General features: G+C 35.1%; 1 protein-coding gene across 16 annotated transcripts in view; it reads right to left on the reverse strand.

Moving 5' to 3' along the window:
• Positions 1–1,506: 1,506 nt before the first annotated feature.
• The window catches only part of LOC125275669 (POU domain, class 2, transcription factor 2), a 70,350-nt gene continuing 50,854 nt past the window's right edge, over positions 1,507–21,002 (reverse strand). For 5 of the 16 annotated variants that reach the window (XM_048202826.1, XM_048202833.1, XM_048202831.1 and 2 more), the window contains 15 exons: positions 19,856–19,921; positions 19,265–19,299; positions 18,113–18,169; positions 17,153–17,266; positions 14,183–14,425; positions 12,945–13,077; positions 12,678–12,769; positions 10,757–10,957; positions 10,493–10,634; positions 10,251–10,399; positions 8,824–9,015; positions 8,555–8,603; positions 8,318–8,465; positions 6,688–6,761; positions 1,507–4,098 (listed from right to left, as the gene is read on the reverse strand). In XM_048202826.1, the coding sequence (XP_048058783.1) occupies positions 3,791–4,098; positions 6,688–6,761; positions 8,318–8,465; positions 8,555–8,603; positions 8,824–9,015; positions 10,251–10,399; positions 10,493–10,634; positions 10,757–10,957; positions 12,678–12,769; positions 12,945–13,077; positions 14,183–14,425; positions 17,153–17,266; positions 18,113–18,169; positions 19,265–19,299; positions 19,856–19,921 (2,003 nt within the window). In that variant the 3' untranslated portion in view covers positions 1,507–3,790. The other 11 variants (XM_048202825.1, XM_048202832.1, XM_048202830.1 and 8 more) reach the window with 8 other exon arrangements.

Below are 21,002 nucleotides of genomic sequence, written 5' to 3' on the forward strand. Positions count from 1 at the left end.
GAAAGTGACCATCGTAATGTAGTTATCATCATCATCATCAACATCAAATGTCAAAAAGAGAAGCGGGTATGTGTTCTGAGAACAAAAGAAAAAGCATTGGCATGTTTCCTGACAACATGTTACGGCAGAACTCTTTGGTTTCAACTCTTGAGGTTTTAGCATGGAAATCTTCCTTTGTTGACCTAATCAGTTACCTTTGGATTGAAGCTGTAGTAGTTGAAGGGAAAAAAAACAAAACAGGAAAATAAAATGTAGCATTTCATATTCAATTAAACCCAGTAAACCGTCAAAATAACTGAACAAACTGTTCTACGTTCTAATTCGAATGTAGCTAAGAAAGAAACAATGCCGTTTAAATGTGAGAGTAACCTCTATTTGGCAATGCAAAACAACAGAACATACTGCACAATGACAACGATGCAGTCGTAGACATTCCTGCTGTATATGGTTGAAGAACAGTTTTGCGTGTGCATGTCTACAAGAACGTCCATGCATTTGAGCGCGTCTAGTATGTGAGAGGCCCCGCGGTAGAGGTTTAACTTTGGTATCATTCAGGGCCCTCTACAGCAGAGCCGTCCACACACACCAACACACAGAGATATATACAAAAACCAATAATCACATGAGCAACGTACACATAGAAAACCGATGTGAAAACAAAATCTGCCGTCAACCGTTCTTCGACACCGATCGTGGGCCGGATATTTGAACCAGACGTTGGATAGGTAATCTGGGGAAGTCTGTGAACCTTTATACTCACGCGAAAAAGACGCTAAAATACCCTCTCCTGAGCAACATCTCCTCTGCTCCCCTTTGTCAAATTCTTAAAGCTTTTTTTCCATCTATTTGGCATTTCTAATCAAACATGAGGTATATGCAGAAGCGTATCTCTCTCACTCTTTTTCCCTCATCCAATGCTTTTAAAAAACAGAGCAAAATCTAAAAAAAAAGAAAAAATTGGAACAAGAGTTATGCTTAAAATTAGCCCATAACTATATATTACATCAAGTTATAGAGACATAGTTTGGAAACTTTTCATCTCTCGAAAGCGGTGGACAGATTTTTTGAAAAGGTGCCCACAGAAACAACAGTCAGTTTTAGTAGCGAGTTTTGGTTTCAAAAACTTGAGTTTGTCATTAGTTAAACATTGACACTTGGTTATTTTTCTGAAGTTACCCCATATTTCCCCAGTTTGGTTTTAAGAAGATTAAAAAAAAGACCGAATCGATAAATTAAAATGCTATAAATACATAAATAAGCCAATAAATAAGATGAAGAGTTGGAAACATATAAATCATCGATACACCCTCCCCTCACACAATAAATACAAATTTTCGAGGGAAAAAAAAAATCAAAGAGAGACAGTTTAAAGCTTTTGGTCTAAAATCAAGTCATCATCATCATCATCATCATCAACATTTCATAAGGACTATTTTTATCACAGCCTTTTTTTTTTTTTTTTTTTACATTAGCAATAGTAAGCAGTTGAACATAGATTTTTTTTTCCTACAAAATCTATCAAAGCACTAACAGGTACATTCCCTCTAGAAGTGTAACGTCAACTGGATTTCCAGTTGCTTTTAAACCCCGTCCCACCCCGTCCCCCACAACCTCTACATTTCTCGTTTGTCCACGTTTTTGTATGCGTCTAAGATCACATAGTCAAAAACGGTTTGGCCGACACGCCGAGCGAAAGTTGGCTTAACGGTCGTGTTTCGGTTTGGTTTCCATGCTGGAGATGAGCTTCCACGTTCACACGCACTCACACACACACACGTCTCTCTCTTTGCTCCCTATCTCTCCTCGAAGAGACCTAGCACCAATACGGTCTTTCTCCAAGCGTTGTGCATTGGTTAGGTTGCTATTTGGCGTCAAAAAAGAAAAAGTTTTCGCTTTTGGTATTTCTTCAGTTTTGGCTTATCGTTTCACAACATTCGCAATCGAAGCAAAACTTGGAAGCTACATGTTCACAGTATTGTTTCAAACCGCCTGATGAGGGAAACCCCCCGGCACGATCAATTCAAAATGACGAAACACACAAAATATGAAAATAGGCAATACGTCACCCCATTATCCCAAAAATATAAAGCAATGAGACGAGTCATACAGCATAAACAGACAGACCAAGAGGAAAAAGCAATAAAACAAAATATATATGTATATATATATATTCTGAAGTTCAGTTCGATGAGGTTAATAAATATTCTCCCGTCCAGGAAGGAGAGTGAAAGCATCGACTTAACGGAAAGGAGGGAGGAGGTGAAGGAATGATCTTCTGGTCAAAGCCATGTTGAGTCTTTTCACGTCATCGAGTCTTGCTACTCTAAAACATCCTCCTTGTCCACCTCCTGTGGTCCACTCCTAGTATTTGGTTTCATTCCATTGAGTAAAGTTCAGTTTTAGTCCATTGGTTTTGGTTTGGTTTGGTTTGGTTTCATTTTTGGTTTAATCCGCGTGTTGGAAAAATAAACAAAAAGCGACAACGGTGACATCTCCCCTCCGCGTCTCGGTCGTCGGATTCCCCCCCTGCACGTTTCCTCGGATCCTCTTCGGTCGCTGCTCCACTCGCCCGTCGTTCCTTTATTTCGTTTGGCCTTTTTCATCACGCATTTTTTTCCGAGGCACAGGAGAGGGGTCCGGAGAGGATGGAGGGCAGGGGTTTGGGGGCTCAGGGGGATTTATTTATTTAAAAATTTGTCCTTGTGTATGTTGGGTTTTTTTTTACATTTTTTTGAGGTCTTGTCATCTGAGCTCTTTTCAGCTGACGCAAAAGGCCAGATAAATGCTTTGGTATCCAAGAAAAGTGTGTCAAAGTTTGAGGCATGGATTCCAGCGGATGATCACTGACGGATAGGGGAATCGGGATACGCATCACAGTAAATTCAGTGTATATGTGTGTGTTTGTGTGTAATACTGTTTAAAGTGGAGACAAAATCCCTCTAAATTCTTCTGTCGTTCTGTGTTTTCCATCTTAAGTCAGACAGGAAAAATTGCTGATGAAAATGTCACGGATCAAAAGTGAAAATGGAATGAAAAAGAATGAAAAATCTAAATAGTTGATAGCAGAGGTAGATTGAGAAATACATTTACAAACAGTTTAAAAGAAAAAGAAAAAACTGAGTTTACATAATAAGGGGTGCATGGAAAACAATGAAAATTGAGCAAAATGTTTTTGGTGTTTTGTAGAGTTAATCTGATCCTGGACAATTCAGGTTTCAAAGTCTTAGGTAAAGCTTTTCTCTCCGATTTTTTGGTTTTGGTTTTTGGTATTTTGGTTTTGGTATTTTTCGTCATTTTTTGTCTTTGTGAGTCTTTCCATTCTTCTTCCATGTGTTTATTTTTGGTTTCTCTTTCTACCATCCAGTGACACTTGTCAAATGTCCTTCCTTTGTTCCATTCGTTGCCACCCGTTTTCTTTTTTTGTTGTTGTTTCTTCGTAAAGTCTTTTGGCTCACGACCCTGCCCTCAAAAATCTGTTCATGTAGGTTTGTCTTTTTCCATTCAGAGAGGAATAAATGTACATTCTCAAAGTAGCTCCGTTGAAGCCACCTCTCCACGCTGAATAGATAAATTTTTTGGTTTAAACAGTCCCCCGTTCTGTTCTCTCCTTATCCCTGTTCTCTTCTGCTCATTTCTCTGTATTTTTGGCATTCAAAGACATAATGAGAGAGAGAGCACAAGAGAGAAATGGAGGGATTGAGAGATGGCTTTGGTTGAAAAGGCGAGTCTTGTTTGTCTTCTTTCTTCCGTCCCTCTGACTCCCCTCAAGTGCAGCAGCTTGGTGTGGGCGTCACTCGGCCATAGCTCCGCCCAGAGGGGGTGGCGAGGCTTCGCCTAATGAGCAGAAGGAGGCGGGGCTTGAGCAGGGGGAGATGGAGCACGAGTCTGGGCTTGCGCCTCTGGCGCCAGGGGGCGGAGAAGCCCTTGGGGTGCCGACCAGACCCATGCCTGCGCTCCTCGCCAAGGGCAGTAAAGTGGGGCGGTTTAGGAAGAGGGACTGGCGCAGACCAGCTCCTGGACCTCCAGCTCCACCCAGGAACATTTGACCGCTGCCCTCAAGAGCGGAAATGGGAATCTGGCCACCACTGGCAGCTAGGGCTGTGAAAAAAAAAAAATGAAAGAAGAGAAGGAAATAAACATGAAGATAGAAAATTAGGGCATATATGCATGTATGTACTCTTACGAAAAACGTACAATGGCTGTGCGATGCCCCTTTTCCACCAAAATGGTGCTGGTGATTGCCGCCCACAAAGCAAGTCTTATTGACTACTAGTTTTTAAAATGTATCTTAATATTTGAAGTAATTAAATTCAGTGCCTTTATGTTATCATGTCAGCTTTCATGTAATTTTAATAATATACATACTACTTCTCAAGAGTTTGGGGACGGTAAGATTTTTAAAAATGTTTTTGAAAGAATCTCTTATGCTCACCAAGACTTCATTTATTTGATAAATTTTCCCCACCAGCATTTTTTTTAAAAAGTTGCTAGCTAGCACCAGCATTTTTGATCATTTTTACAAAACTTTCATGGCCCCAAGAATATTTTGTTTTATGAATATCTGAACATGCAATATATCAAAAGAAAGAACAAAGTCCCTGCTTTAAAAACAATTAACTTCATGCATTCTTCTTTTTTTTATCAACACTTGTGTTGGTAGGTTTCATAAAAAAAATGCAACATTTTGAACAAAAAAGCTGAGAAAAACGCGTTTTTGTCAAAGACTACTTCCCAATGGGATTCAGAAAGATGATCAAAACATAGATAGAGTAGATCGAGTCCATCAACACCCCCAGTCCTATACCTCTTCCTGGGTCAACATTTCATTCATATGCTTTTGATTCATATGCTGTTTAATGTTTGATGGTCGTGTTAGCTAACATGTGTAAGCTATGCCTTTATCACTTGTGTATGCTTCTTCTTCGCCTGTGTTTTGATTTGGAGATTCTGTACTCTTTCAGATGATCCGTAACAGCGCCCCCCTACCGTATAACAGTCAAAATACGGGTTGCCAGAAAATTCTGTCAATGACGGGGAAGCGTTCTGTCATAAATTATGGAAAATTCTGTCAATGGCGGGGAAAGAGATAATATATTTTTAGAAATGTAATTTATTCCTGTGAAGGCAAAGCTGAATTTTCAGCATATATCTCTCTCTCTCCACATATATATATATATATATATATATATATATATATATATATATATATATATATATATATATATATATATATATATATATATATATACACACACACATACATACATATTATATATATACAGTACAGTCCAAAAGTTTGGAACCACTAAGATTTTTAACGTTTTTAAAAGAAGTTTAAAATAATTTAAAAAATTTAAAATAACTGTGTACTATTTAAATATATTTGACAAAGTATTTTATTCCTGTGATGCAAAGCTGAATTTTCAGCATCGTTACTCCAGTCTTCAGTGTCACATGATCCTTCAGAAATCACTCTAATATGCTGATTTGCTGCTCAATAAACATTTATGATTATTTTCAATGTTGAAAACAGTTGTGTACTTTTTTTTTCAGGATTCCTTGATGAATAGAAAGTTCAAAAGAACAGCATTTATCTGAAATACAAAGCTTCTGTAGCATTATACACTACCGTTCAAAAGTTTGGGGTCAGTAAGAATTTTTATTTTTATTTTTTTGAAAAGAAATTAAAGAAATGAATACTTTTATTCAGCAAGGATGCATTAAATCAAGCAAAAGTGGCAGTAAAGACATTTATAATGTTACAAAAGATTAGATTTCAGATAAACACTGTTCTTTTGAACTTTCTATTCATCAAATAATCCTGAAAAAAAATATTGTACCCAAATATTTTGTACAATTGTACACATTAAATGTTTCTTGAGCAGCAGATCAGCATATTAGAATGATTTCTGAAGGATCATGTGACACTGAAGACTGGAGTAATGATGCTGAAAATTCAGCTTTGCATCACAGGAATAAATTACTTTGTGAAATATATTCAAATAGAAAACAGTTATTTTAAATTGTAATAATATTTCACAATATTACTGTTTTTTACTGTATTTTTAATTAAATAAATGTAGCCTTGGTGAGCAGACGAAACTTCTTTTAAAAACATTAAAAATCTTAGTGGTTCCAAACTTTTGGACTGTACTGTATATACATACATATATATATATATATATATATATATATATATATATAAAGAGACAGGGAAGTAGCTGTGCAACACAACCAAAATAGATACAGGGTGTTTGGTCAACTGCGAGGCAACACATTGGCCCAGAGTTGCCTTTGTAGCAGTTCTAGATTGTGCGTCGGCTCCAGTACTGTGTTGGTGGAAAAGTTTTCAAGAGATGAGGATGAAAATGAGCTCAAGAACAAATATAAGGGCATAGAAATGGCAGGTGCTTTTGAAAGACACAGACAAGGTGCACAAACACAGTTCTTCTCACACACACGCAGACAAACACATGTATGTAAGTAGTGAGGATGAAGATGTGATGAATATGTAGTGAGAGATTTTCATTTTCTGGTATTGTTCAAACACATCCCAGCAAAACTGAAAATAGTAGAAGGCTCTTTGATGGGGAATGATGGTAAGGATTCACGTTTTACATTGTATTTCTTTTAATCAATGTGTCTCTATCTACTTTTGTACACTTTTTGTCGTCCTCTATGACAAACCTTGCATTGTGGCCAGAGGGTTGCTGCTGATGAGGGCCTGGTTCATTCCTGTGCTTACACCCATCATTGTGTTCCTGTAACGTGTGTGATGTGTCATTTACACGTGTCCACAAACATACGCCATTCATACATGCGGAGAGAAGCAAGCCTTTTTAGTGACATTTCAAGAACATCCATGTCCATCGTGGAGTTTGTGATCATTTCACATGCAGGAAAGAATTAAGGCAGGCAAAAGAAAGAAAACTCGAGAGCAAGAAATTACATTTACATTCAAATGGACAGGTTTGGAACACAACTGAGAATAGAGATTTCAATGCGAAAACAAGTATAAAGCTGTAATTATTTCACTTCAGAATGCTTAGTCATAATGAAAGCTACTGACAGAATAATGATCTGTTGTAATCACAGTCTTAAAATTTATGATTGCGGTAATATAGAACACTGGATGCTGGATTTATGCAAATATCCATGAATATTAGACGTATCATAATAATAAAATAAACATTCACAATATTTTATGATTCAATTATAGTTAATTGATTTAAACAACCTAAAAAAAATTATTTTCATGTTTAATAGAAAATTTACTACACATATTTGTAATAATCTTGATCTAAGATCATTTTGCAACATTGGATAGTGAATTTGTGCAAATTTGCAAATATTGTTCAAATGTGTAATAAATAAGAATAAATGAACATTTACAGTATTTTACCATTCAATATATTAGTTTTTAGTTAATTAAATCAACCTAATCAATTATTGATTAATAATAGCAATAATAATAATAATAATAATAATAATAATTATAATAATAACAATAAAAAAATTGTATAATAACAATATAGTTGTCAGTTGATTAAATCAACCTAAACAAGTAATTGATTGGATTAATTTCTAGTTAAATAATAATAGTAATCATAATAATAATAATATGTTTGTTTGTTGATTAAATCAACCTAAACAAATAATGATTGAAATAATAATCATCATCATCATTTTTAATAGTCCTGCTCTAGATCATTTATCTTATTTTTAACAATTTGCAAGCAGTTTAAAATGTATAAAAAAGTATAATAAATAAGACAAAATTATTGATGACAATATTTTACCACTCAATATATTACTTGTTAGTTAATTAAATCAACCTAAACAAATAATTGATTATTATTGTTATTATTATTAATAACAACAACAACAATAATAATAGTTGTTGATGAAATCAACCAAATAAATAATTGATTGGGTTAATTTCCTGCTCTAAGACCATTTATCTCATGTAAAACATTGGACATTTGTGTAAATTTGTGCAAATTTGCAAGTATTGTTTAAAATGTCTAATATTTAAAAGTATAATAAACAAGAATAAATAAACATTCATAATATTTTGACTCAATATATTACTTTCTTAGTAAATAAACCGAAAAAAAGATTAAATAAAAATAATAATAATTATTATTTATTTAGAATAACATATTATATTAATTATATATTATAATAATTTATAATAATGTAATATGTATTATTAATAATTGTTATTAATTCTCATAATTAGTATTATCCTTATTTCAAATTCAAACAGTGTCAAAAGACGATGTTCCTGTCCTTAGCACATTAAATATCTTCTTACCCTGTGTTCAGGCCAGGGCTGCCGAGACTCGGCGGAGTGGGGCTGACTGTGCTGAGAGGAGGCGGAGTCACTGAAGAAGGGGCGGAGCTCATTGCTGCATGTCCACTGGGGTTGAGGGGGCAGGCCACAGAAGGTGTGGGACTGACGGCTATGCAAGGAGAGAGATTCAGCATCTGTTCTTGTAACCACAAATGTGAAGTGAACAACACTATTATTCATTCTGACTGCTCTTCTCACCTGTTGTGCTGAGACTGGTAGCGACCTGAGCCAGTCCCTGACTGGACATCTATAGACAAAAGGAAAGACACTCTAATTAACAAACATACAGCTCATAATTACATTCTTTAATATTTTCCTTTACTTTCAAAAGGTTCAATTTCCTTTTATAGTGGAACATTATTCAAACACATGACCAGACATGCACCATCCAAACAACATTTCAACACCAGCTGTCAGTCGAAATGGCTTTGGGCTAGACCAATCGCTAAAGCCATGAGTGGGTGTACCATGTGCGGGCTGTAGCAGGGGGGTTTGTGCGTCGGTGCTGGGGGCTGAGTGGGCAGAGGAGGGGTGGCGCTGGAGGGGTTGATACGCTTCTCTTTCTGCCGTCGGTTGCAGAACCAGACGCGGATGACCTCTTTCTCCATGTTGAGCTGCTCGGCCATCAGCAGGATTTCCTCCGAGGTAGGCTTCTGGTTCTGAAGGGGGTGAGGTGAGATGAATGAGTACATGAGACATGCCAAACACCCGCATTCAGGCCGAGACCATGTTGATGCACAACATATTTGAGTAAATGCATGCAGTAAATCAAAGACGCAGTTAGGCAACTGGAACTCAAAGATGCCTGTAAACACTGATTTATTGAAATCATAAGAGTGAGAATGTGCTTTTAGGAATTGTTTTTTCCAAAATTAGGACACAGAGAGGACACAGGACCTGTAATTGTTGTATAACTGCTGTATTATTTGATAATGAAAATGTTTTGGTTACATGCTTTGTTGTTAATGTTTCTGTCAGCGTGATGTCAACCGGCAAAATGAGTTACTCAGAAATGGAAAGCAGCAGCACGAGTCGCCTCAAGTGTATTGGCTGTTTGCCTAGACTTGATCTTAGAGTTTTCCTTGGAAAAATGCATCAGTCTTATAAACAAAGGTGTGGTGCTTACCAGAGAAAAAGTGTGACTGTAGTGGTTTTGTGACTCATGTGCAGCCAACTGTAACTTGGGGATTAATAAATCTGTGTTGTTTAGTTTAAAACATTAAAAAGATCTAGAAATGTGTGAACTTTAGGCCTTGTCTCCCTTTTGGTTTTTTGATGAACCTACTATTATTGCTACTTGTTACCATGTAAACCAATAAGCATTTTATTTTTTTATTTTATTATATTATTATTATTTTATTTTGTCCAAAGCAACTTACAAATGAACACTGCAAGCAAATTATCATAAGATAATATAAAACTTATTATTATTATTATATTTTATTTTCATTGCAAGAAATTTAACATACTTATTATTATACATTTATTTATAAAAGTATCATGTTATTTTATTATTTTTTTTATTTAAGCCTATAGTATATGATATATTATATGTTAAATAATGCATAAAAATATGCTCAAGCAATACTTCTACAATCATGGCAGAAGTATACAGGGTTTAATGTGGTGACATAATTCTTATACTGTACATTGCAATAAATTAGTTTGCTAGTAGACTTCCGTTTCTCCAGAGAGAAAAAAAAAATGCATTCAGCATTTTCAAAAAGAGAACCAATATATTTTTTATCATGAGAAAGCAAAAAGGAGGTCATGAAGCCGAGGAGTGCCATGCGGAATTATCCAAGTCAAATGAATGAGTAATTTGAACAAAACATGATTTCTGTATCTTGCAGCATTTGGTTGTACGGCGTGTGTGTTCATGTGTGCAGCTAACCGAGATGAAGTTGCGCTCCAGGGCAATGCGGACGTTGGTCTCGATGCTGGTGCGTTTCTTTCGGCGGCGTCCAGGCAACCCTTCGAAGCCCAGCAGAGGTGAGGACAGTGAACTGGGGCTCGGCAGCATGTTGTCTATCGCCATTGTTTCTATAATGAAAACACATACGCAACACATGAATCGTAAAGCATGCCAACATGAAACACCAATAACCAAAAAAAAAAACTGACAAAAACACACACCTGCATCGCTCAGCCATTTCTCCAGCAAGGGTTTAAGCTTGCACATGTTCTTGAAGCTGAGGTTGAGAGCCTCGAAACGTGAAATGGTGGTCTGACTGAAGTCGTTGCCGTACAGTTTACCCATGGCCATACCGACGTCCCCCTGCATGAAGACACAGGGCAGAGTTGCCATTCGCTTGTAATTAAATTACAGTAATTAATTACTTAGTAATTAGTTACACACAAAGTTAGATTTTTAAAAAGATCTTTCAAACCGCTTCGTACCTGTGTGAATCCCAGTTTAATTCGCCTCTGTTTGAAGGTTCTGGCAAACTGTTCGAGCTCCTCCAGATCACTGGGCTCCTCAGGATGTGGCGTCACTGTGGGAACGGAGCTCATGGGTGGGGCTGAGGAGGGGGCGGAGCTCACAATGCTCTCCACGCTCTTCTCCCTCTGCAATGACCACAGCCTGTCGTCAAGATGATGCTACAGCACAGATTGGGAAAACACACTACTTTCTCAAACACGTATCTAGTGTGAGACAGAGCCTTCCATTTTAAACCTATTCCAAAAGATTGCCTTCATTTTTGCATGTTTTTTTGCTATGTTTTTCAAAGCTGCAAGGAAATTTAGACTAGATTATAATGCACACTACTATTCAGCTCATATTATTTTACAAGTACACAATAACATTCAAAAGTATGTTTTTTTTATTAAATGAAATTAATACTTTTATTCAGCAAGGATACATTAAATTGGTCAAAAAAGACATTACATTTACAAAAACATATATCAGGCCTGTCAAATCGATTAATCGCATCTAACATAAAAATTTGTGTTTACATAATATATGTGTGTGTATATATTATTATATTTATATATATTATATATGTATATACATGTGTGTCTATATATATTTATATATAATATATGTATATATAAATGTAGTAATATACAATACAGTCCAAAAGTTTGGAACCACTAAGATTTTTAATGTTTTTAAAAGAAGTTTCGTCTGCTCACCAAGGCTACATTTATTTAATTAAAAATACAGTAAAAACAGTAATATTGTGAAATATTATTACAATTTAAAATAACTGTGTACTATTTAAATATATTTGACAAAGTAATTTATTCCTGTGATGCAAAGCTGAATTTTCAGCATCGTTACTCCAGTCTTCAGTGTCACATGATCCTTCAGAAATAATTCTAATATGCCGATTTGCTGCTCAATAAACATTTATGATTATTTTCAATGTTGAAAACAGTTGTGTACTTTTTTTTTTTTTCAGGATTCCTTGATGAATAGAAAGTTCAAAAGAACAGCATTTATCTGAAATACAAAGCTTCTGTAGCATTATACACTACCGTTCAAAAGTTTGGGGTCAGTAAGAATTTTTATTTTTATTTTTTTGAAAAGAAATTAAAGAAATGAATACTTTTATTCAGCAAGGATGCATTAAATCAATCAAAAGTGGCAGTAAAGACATTTATAATGTTACAAAAGATTAGATTTCAGATAAACACTGTTCTTTTGAACTTTCTATTCATCAAATAATCCTGAAAAAAAATATTGTACACAAATATTTTGTACAGTTGTACACATTAAATGTTTCTTGAGCAGCAAATCAGCATATTAGAATGATTTCTGAAGGATCATGTGACACTGAAGACTGGAGTAATTCAGCTTTAATCACAGGAATATATTACATCTTCAAATATATTAAAATAAAAAAACAGTTCTTTTAAATTGTAATAATATATCACAATATTACTGTTTTTAGTGTATTTTTGATAACAAAAAAATAATAAAGCAATCTTGCTGAGTATAAGATACTTATTTCAAAAACATTAAAAAAATCTTAATCTGGTAGTGTATAGATACTATGCACAATATGCAACAATTTCTCAACAGGATACTGATTTGAATTATTATATTTGCCAAACTGTACAGTGTACAGCGGAGCACACTGCATCAAATACTCTATCCCACAATGCAGTGTGCTCAATCTTCCATTTTTTATGTCTCAAGTAAAATGCCTTCGTTGACTTATTATTTGACTGGACTGAAAAATTGCCATTAACCAAAGATCTGACTAAAAGCAAACATTTATTCCTGAGATGATAACTGAACACCATTTGCTAACTGAATAAGCAACATGAGGTGGACGACAATGTAGTTTGAAACCTTTTTTTTGTTGCATACCTGTGCTTGAAGCCCCAGTCTAGGTGGGGTGGTCAGGAGACTCCCTGGGCTTTGCTGAGGTAGTGGAATCAAATTTGATGTCGAAAGCAAACCTGAGAGAGCATGAATGGCAATTACTCATTAAAGACATCACTGCATGCAAATGTTATGGTGTCAAAGAGTCAACTATTATGTGAAATAGTTATAGTGCATACACAGGGTGCAGTTTCAGTGTTTCCACTGACCCCATAGTCGTGATAAAATAATGTGTGAATATGCGTGTTTTACCTTGCTGACCCTGCTGAGCCTGGGCTTGAGGCAGCAGGAACTGAGCAGGGGACTGTAGAGGATGACCTGGCATCAATACCAACTGCTGTAACTGCAACAACTGCTGAATGTCCTTCAGAGAGAGACAGAAAGCCTTATGAGGATGAAAAAAGACAAGTGAGCAAGTCAAAACAAGTGAGAATAGGAGAAAAGGTCCAGTTAAGATGCAAAGTCAAGTTTCAGAAACCATTTTTTGGAGGAAAATTGCAATTTGCATTGTACTGTAGATCCCTTTACTGAATATTTGAACTGTAATCTCATTTTACATTCTGTAAAAGACTGACTATATAACAATATTTTCTTACACATCACCAGATGTCTCAGGAACAAAAGATGCATATTTCACACATTCATTAAAAACTTAAATGCATTCAAATTGTACTAATTAAGATTTATTCAAAACTATATTAAAATGGTATTAAATACATTTGAATAATAAAATAAAATAATTAATAATTATTTATTTTATATTATTATTTATAATTAATTCTTTTATAATTTAAATACCCATATTTATTTATTTAAAGGTACAATATGTAATTTTTCGCCGCTAGATGTCGCCTAGTCAAAACAAAGACGTAGCTTGATGACGATGAGTTTGAGCGCGGAATCATGGGAGATGTCGTCTTCACCTCACAGCCGGTGGAAAAGAATCGGGATGGGACTCGGACAGAAATCATGTTCATGGATGAGATTATTAACGTTACTGTAGTATGAAGCAGAGCAGAACCGAGTGATGTTGGAGCGGAACGAGGCCACTGGAGCGATTGCTAATGAGAGACGAGCGCAACACACGTATTGTTCCCTTGTATAATAAAACATATAATATATTAAAGCGTCTTTGGTGTTTCCATGATTCCTACAAAATAAAACCGGAAATGGAGGGTAACGCGGGTATGATGTCACTGATTGGCGATGCACGGACACGGTTAAAATTGCTTATTTCTCTGGATTTAAACATTCTTGGAAACATCTGGGATAATGTAAGTACACACGTCAACAAAATATTCAGTTCTAGTGTTTTTTTGATATTTTAATCCAAAAATCTTACATATTGTGCCCTTAAATAAGGTATTGCAAGATCGTCTACATTGTAAGAGTACTGAAAACTCCTTGAATTGAAATACAGGAAAATGCAAATCCAGCCTCTGATCAACAATGCACTTTCCTAAAACGTACAACTGCAGCGCAGAAGGTACCTGGGCAGTGAGCTGGATAGGCTGAGATAGAAGTGGAGGCGGAGCTTGCTCAGGTTTGGCTTGAGACTGGGCTTGTGCTGCTGCCTGATTGGCTTGCTGCTGTTGTGACTGTTGTTGCTGATTGGCTGCGGCAGCTGCGTGGGCGGCATGCGCAGCGTTTGACTGCTGCACGGCTGCGGCTAACAGCTGCGCTTGAGCCTGCTGCAACAACAGCTGCTGCTGTGCAGGGAGGAGGGCGGCCAGCTAAAGAGAAGAGGAGGAAGAAGGAGAGAAGCAAGGGATAGAAAGAAAAGATGGAGAAAAGAACAGCATCACCAAGCAGCACAGGAAGCGTCTGTAGCACCTTCTCTTAAGCAAGCAGACCCTGAGATGGCATCCACAGCATGGTTACGTTATGAAGGTTATCAACCAAAAGCATGTAGTTGCATTTAGTTAATAGAAGCATAGAGAAAAGAGAGCAATGCATATAATATTTTTATTTGTTGTCTTTCAGATGAATTATTATTGATCTCCAAACTAGTCATTTTGCCTCAAACTTGCGCTACGGACCCTTTTCACATTTCCAGAGCTCTCAGATACAGAAGTCGGCATAGTTGGGTAAACGTCAATAGTGGTAAATGGGAGATGATAGCAAATATATTTTTTGTATTCCCTACTGCTTCAAAAGCAAAAGAAAAAAAATCCATGACAGCATTTCCACAACTTTCCGAAAGAGAGAAAAAAATGGAGAGATTGATTACAGAAGTCAGAACTAGAATGAAGTTTGCCATCACTCTTTCAGCCGTTGTATTAGAAACACTCTCGGAATTCTAGCTTTTTTTTTCTTTCTTTTTTCTTTTGTAATTTACTGCCAAGGTAATATAACAAAATGTAGTGTTATAAATGTATATATAAAAAAAAATGTTTAAATGAAAATGTGTAAAACTAGATTTACGATGTCATCACTGCCTGTGAAAAGAGTCCATTGGTTGAAGTAAAAGTGCCACAAAGCCAGTGTTTAGTTTATGTGGGAACAAATGACTTAACAATATTGTCTCTGAATATTGAAATGGGATAGGGGAAAGTTTTTAATCACAAAAAATTGTTGAAAGAAAATTACACTTTACCTTTATAAAAAATGTCACATGAAACCAGTCAAGAACATATTAATCATATATATATATATATCTACCATAGTAGGAAAAACAAATACTATGGGGGTTGAGATCTGTTTGGTTACTGATATTCTTCCAAATATCTTCCTTCGTGTACAGCAGAACAAAGAAATTCACACAGGTTGGAACAACGTGAGGGTGAGTAAATGATGACAGAATTTTCATTTTTGGGTGAACTAAATAAAATAATAAAATAAAGTTGCAAACAATCTAATGTTATTTAAAGGTGCCCAAGAATGCTTTTTCACAAGATGTAATATAAGTCTAAGGTGTCCCCTGAATGTGTCTGTGAAGTTTCAGCTAAAAATACCCCATAGATTTTTTTAAATACATTTTTTTAACTGCCTATTTTGGGGCATCATTAACTATGCACTGATTTTTTCAGCGCGCCGCCCCTTTAATTCGCGTGCTCCCTGCCACACGAGCTCTCGATTATATTACAGCACATTTACAAAGTTCACACAGCTAATATAACCCTCAAATGGATCTTTACAAGATGTTCGTCATGCATGCTGTATGTATGCTTCAAATTATGTGAGTAAAGTATTTATTTTGATGTTTATATTTGATTCTCTATGAGTTTGATAGTATGCTCCGTGGCTAACGGCTAATGCTACACTGTTGGAGAGATTTATAAAGAATGAAGTTGTGTTTATGAATTATACAGACTGCAAGTGTTTAAAAATGAAAATAGTGACGGCTCTTGTCTCCGTGAATACAGTAAGAAACGATGGTAACTTTAACCTCATTTAACAGTACATTAGCAACATGCTAACGAAACATTTAGAAAGACAATTTACAAATATCAGTAAAAATATCATGATATCATGGATCATGTCAGTTATTATTGCTCCATCTGCCATTTTCGCTGTTGTTCTTGCTTATCTAGTCTGTTGATTCACCTGTGCACAGATCCAGATGTTACTGGCTGCCCTTGTCTAATGCCTTTCATAATGTTGGGAACATGGGCTGGCATATGCAAATATTGGGTCGTACACCCCGACTGTTACGTAACAGTCAGTGTTATGTTGAGATCCGCATGTTTTCCGGAAGTCTTTTAAACAAATGAGATTTACATAAGAAAGAGAAAGCAATGGAGTTTGAGACTCACTGTATGTCTTTTCCATGTACTGAACTCTTGTTATTCAACTATGCCGAGGTAAATTAAAATTTTGAATCTAGGGCACCTTTAATTGCTTATTGCCGTTTTGTTTCCCCTGAAAGATTTTTCATTCACTTCACTTGTGTACCTGTTCGTCTCATGTGAGTGTGTGTGCTTGTTTTCATGATTTATGGAGGACACAAATTTGTATAATCACATGTGTATTACACTGGTATTACGACATAAACATGTTTTATGAGGACATTTCATTAAATGTTTCATATTTAAAATAGCTTTAAAAACATACTAAACGATGTTTTATTAAAAATGTAAAAATGCAGAATGTTTTCTGTGATGGGTAGGTTTAGGGGTAGGAGTAGTGTAGGGGGATAGAATGTACAATTTGTACAGTATAAAAACCATTACGCCTCTGGAATGTCCTCACTTTGATAACAAAACAAACCTGTGTGTGCGTGTGTGTGTTTGTGTGTGTATTTTCTACATTATGGGGACAAAAGGATTGTGATACCAGAAATATTGGAGGAAAAGAGTTCATAAATTATACAAAATTATATATATAAAAAAAAAAAATCTATGAGGGTTATGTTTAGACAATCATTATGTCCCCATATGCGCGTGCGTGTGTGTGTGTGTGTGTGTGTGTGTGTGTGTGTGTGTGTGTGTGTGTGTGTGAGAGAGTGTATAAGCACATACCCCTGCGAGCTGACTGCCTGCCAGCATGAGTTGTGTGTGTGGTAGAGCAGGCTGAACTGGAGGAGGAGGAGGAGCATGAACACTGGTCATCTCAGCAGCCTCCTCAGCTTTAACCTATAAATCACATTCATATATATTATTATTAATAATATATGGATTATAGTATTATTATTATTATAATAAACCTGACCATATTTTTCGTAAGTGTTATCTGACATAATTCAGATTAATTTTTTTCTGACACAGTTTAACTCTGAGATCTTGTCATATTTAATTAAAAAAATTTTAAACTATAGTGAATAAACTGTATTAATGAATTAAATGTTCAAGGCGTCTGAATAAATTGGAAGTGGAAGTGCTTAATTTAATTAAATCAATTTAAAAAAAAATTAATACTACAAAATGCAAAAATAGCATTTATTATTATTATTTATCTGTATTAAATTAACACTGTCATTTGTTACTGGCACAGTTTGCTACTAATATGCCAATACACAATGCCATTACTAAATATCAATGACCGATTATACCAACTACCACTTCATGTCTTTTTTGGCAAAGACAAAAACCACACAAGTCCATTTCCATAAACACACACACACACACACTTTCAGTTATTCATTTGACTACTCACAAATTCAAAAGAAGAGGCTTATGTTCTGTAAACATCGATCCAGCGTCTCTCTACAACTGCATCTGCCCTGTGATCAGTCGATCCTTCTCTTTTTACCTCACTTCTGATTGCTCCATCTCCTTATATAAGTTTCACGCTCACTCTCTCACTCTCACTCTCTCACTCTCCTGGTAACCTGTCTGGCATCTTGTTAGGAATGCAGCTCAAACAGACCAAAGTATTCTCATTTGCATATTACAATGTTAACGTATAATTACCCGAGGGCATCCGTGTTACCGAAAGCAGATCAAAGAAAAAGCATCACGCATCAACACACAAACACACACCTTTGTGTTGCTGGGTGCAGGAGACAGGCAGAAAGGACTTGTTTTCATTGGCTGGATCTGAATGAGACGGAGAAAAAATAATTATGGACAAAATCTCACTGCCCTCGACTGGACAGCTTTAGCTTAATGATCTAAGGATTAACAAATAACTGCACTAAAAAGAGGTTTAGAAACTATTTTCACTCATAAATTGCTAGTAAATTTCACAATTAATTTCAAAGGAACAGCAAGAGACACATTGAAATTCTGAAGTAGAAAAACTGAAATAATATTTTGGTAACACTTTACAATAAGGTTTCATTAGTTAACATAACATGAACTAACAATGAACAAATCATTTGTTACAGTATTTATTCATCTTTATTAATGTTAGTTAATAAAAATCCATGTTTGTTCATGTTAGTTCACAGTGCATTAACTGATGTTAAGAAACACAACTTTTGATTTTAATAATGCATTAGTAGATGTTGAAATTAACATTAATTTAGATTAATAAATGCTGTAGAAGTTCTTCTTAATTCATGTTTACTGTACAGTGTTAGCAGTATTTTCATGCAAAACATACTCCAATAATATTTGTTTCATTTCCAACTTCAAAAAATCTTTTTTTTTTTTTTTTTACAGTGCATTCGTTAAATTACAGTCCAGCTTCTTAGTCAAATATCAGTATTAATGCACCATGTTTAATATTCATTCAGTGGAGACTTGGAAACATTGTAAAGTTCACTTTTTACCCATCATATTTTTCATTGCATTTATCCATATTGTTATTGCAGTAAGTAAGTGACAAACTTCAAAGCGGGAAAATGAACATGTTAGCCACGGGACTGTCCCTGCATACACCTGGGACGGCATTTGCAAATGACGAATGCTACGCGTAATTAAAAAAAACTTTCTCACATTATAAGATGCATTCTATAACATACGTTACATAATAAATAAAATCTAGTAGCTACAGTATGACAGTTGATCTGTCAGTTAATGATACTGATTTTACATACATATTTGTATTTTGTTTTGCCTCAAAATCAAATCTTTGACACCCCTGATCTAGATGGTCAAGTTTTTTGGAGAATCTATTTTTTTGTATTTCACACATTCATTGAGGTCGAACAACTAAGATCAAATTTGCACTGAAAGATGTTCACTCACCTGATCGCTGGCCTCTGGACTGTTTCTCTCAGAGTCTGTAAAAACACACACACACACACACACACACACACACACACGCAAGGACACATCAGGTCAGAATAGTGCCTGAGGCTCCAGCCCTCACATCAACAAAAGCATGGTCTGGTTAGCCAGAGGCATTGCATTATTGGAATACCATGGAGCGTTTAACCTGGGTTACTGTATGCTGCTGCGTGTGTGTGTGTGTGTGTGTGTGTGTGTGTGTGTGTCTCAGATTGAGGCCACGTCTGACTAAAGTGTTCTGTGTGTGGTTCAGACCAAGTGGAAAATGTGAGAATTATGACAAAACAAAATCTCATCTCACTTACACACACACTAACAAACTAACACATCTAGGAATAGTCATGAATCATAGTAGTGTACATGATAAAACATGCTTATACATGCAATGTTTTTCTTCCACAACATCATCACTAAATCTCTCATCATCATTCTAAATCTCCATGATGACTTCACATGCCAGTAACAATAGTTATATTGATTCAATAGATAATACGTATAATAATTTAACATCTACAACATCTTAAAAGACTTGTAGTAATAATTTTTTACCTGTACTATCGACTGGAAACTCGGTCCCCATCTTATCATCATCGACAGCTTTAGACATCCTGATATCTACTGAAACAGAGAGAGGAACTGACTGAAAACACTTCTTGTATCAGCTTTTTTTGTCAGTCATCCTTATAACATCAACCACATAAAGGTTAGTTGACAAATAACCTGTTTTCATTATAAAGATTCAAGGTTTAAAACATTTAAATGTATATTGTAGGTGTTGAAACAGATCACCTTTTCTTTTCATCCCGCTACTGTCATTTTCTTAATCGTTTTCAGCAAAAGAATACACTATAAATACAACACTGTTTTGTTATTGGAATTAGGCTTTTGGACGTCGTAAAAAAAAAAAGTATATATATATATATATATATATATATATATATATATATATATATATATATGTATATATGTGTGTGTATATATATATATATATATATATATATATATATATATATATATATATACACACACATATATATACATATACACACACACACATATATATATATATATATATATATATATATATATATATATATATATATACACACACACACACACACACACACACACACACACACACATATATACACATTTATATACATAAATTTACATATATACACACACACACATGTAAATATTTCTTAAATATATACATTTATGTGTGTATTTATATATACATAATAAATATACACAGCACACACACATATTCTGTGAACATAAGCTTTTATTTTTGATGCTATTAATCACGATTAATCGTTTGACGGCACTTTGAAATCCCAAATATTTTTAATTTTCAATTTATGAGATAAAAACTACATCTATAGAATAATTTAAAAAAATAAATCTTTAAAATGAACTCATAACATAACATAACATAACATAACATAACATAACATAACATAACATAACATAACATAACATAACATAACCCAAGCTGTAGGTAATAATTAAACCAAAACCTCTAATTAGCAAAACCAACACCTTAGCGTCACAAGTCAATTTCCATCAGCAAAACTATTCAGCTCAACGGCTCTATCTGTCTTTCCTTTGTCCTTTCCTTTTTCTATTTCATTCTGTTTTGGTCCTGTTTGACACTCTCTTCATCCTAATACAGCACCTGCGCCTCCCAGAGCGC

This window comes from Megalobrama amblycephala, linkage group LG9, assembly GCF_018812025.1.
Source record: "Megalobrama amblycephala isolate DHTTF-2021 linkage group LG9, ASM1881202v1, whole genome shotgun sequence".
NCBI classification, from domain to species: domain Eukaryota; kingdom Metazoa; phylum Chordata; class Actinopteri; order Cypriniformes; family Xenocyprididae; genus Megalobrama; species Megalobrama amblycephala.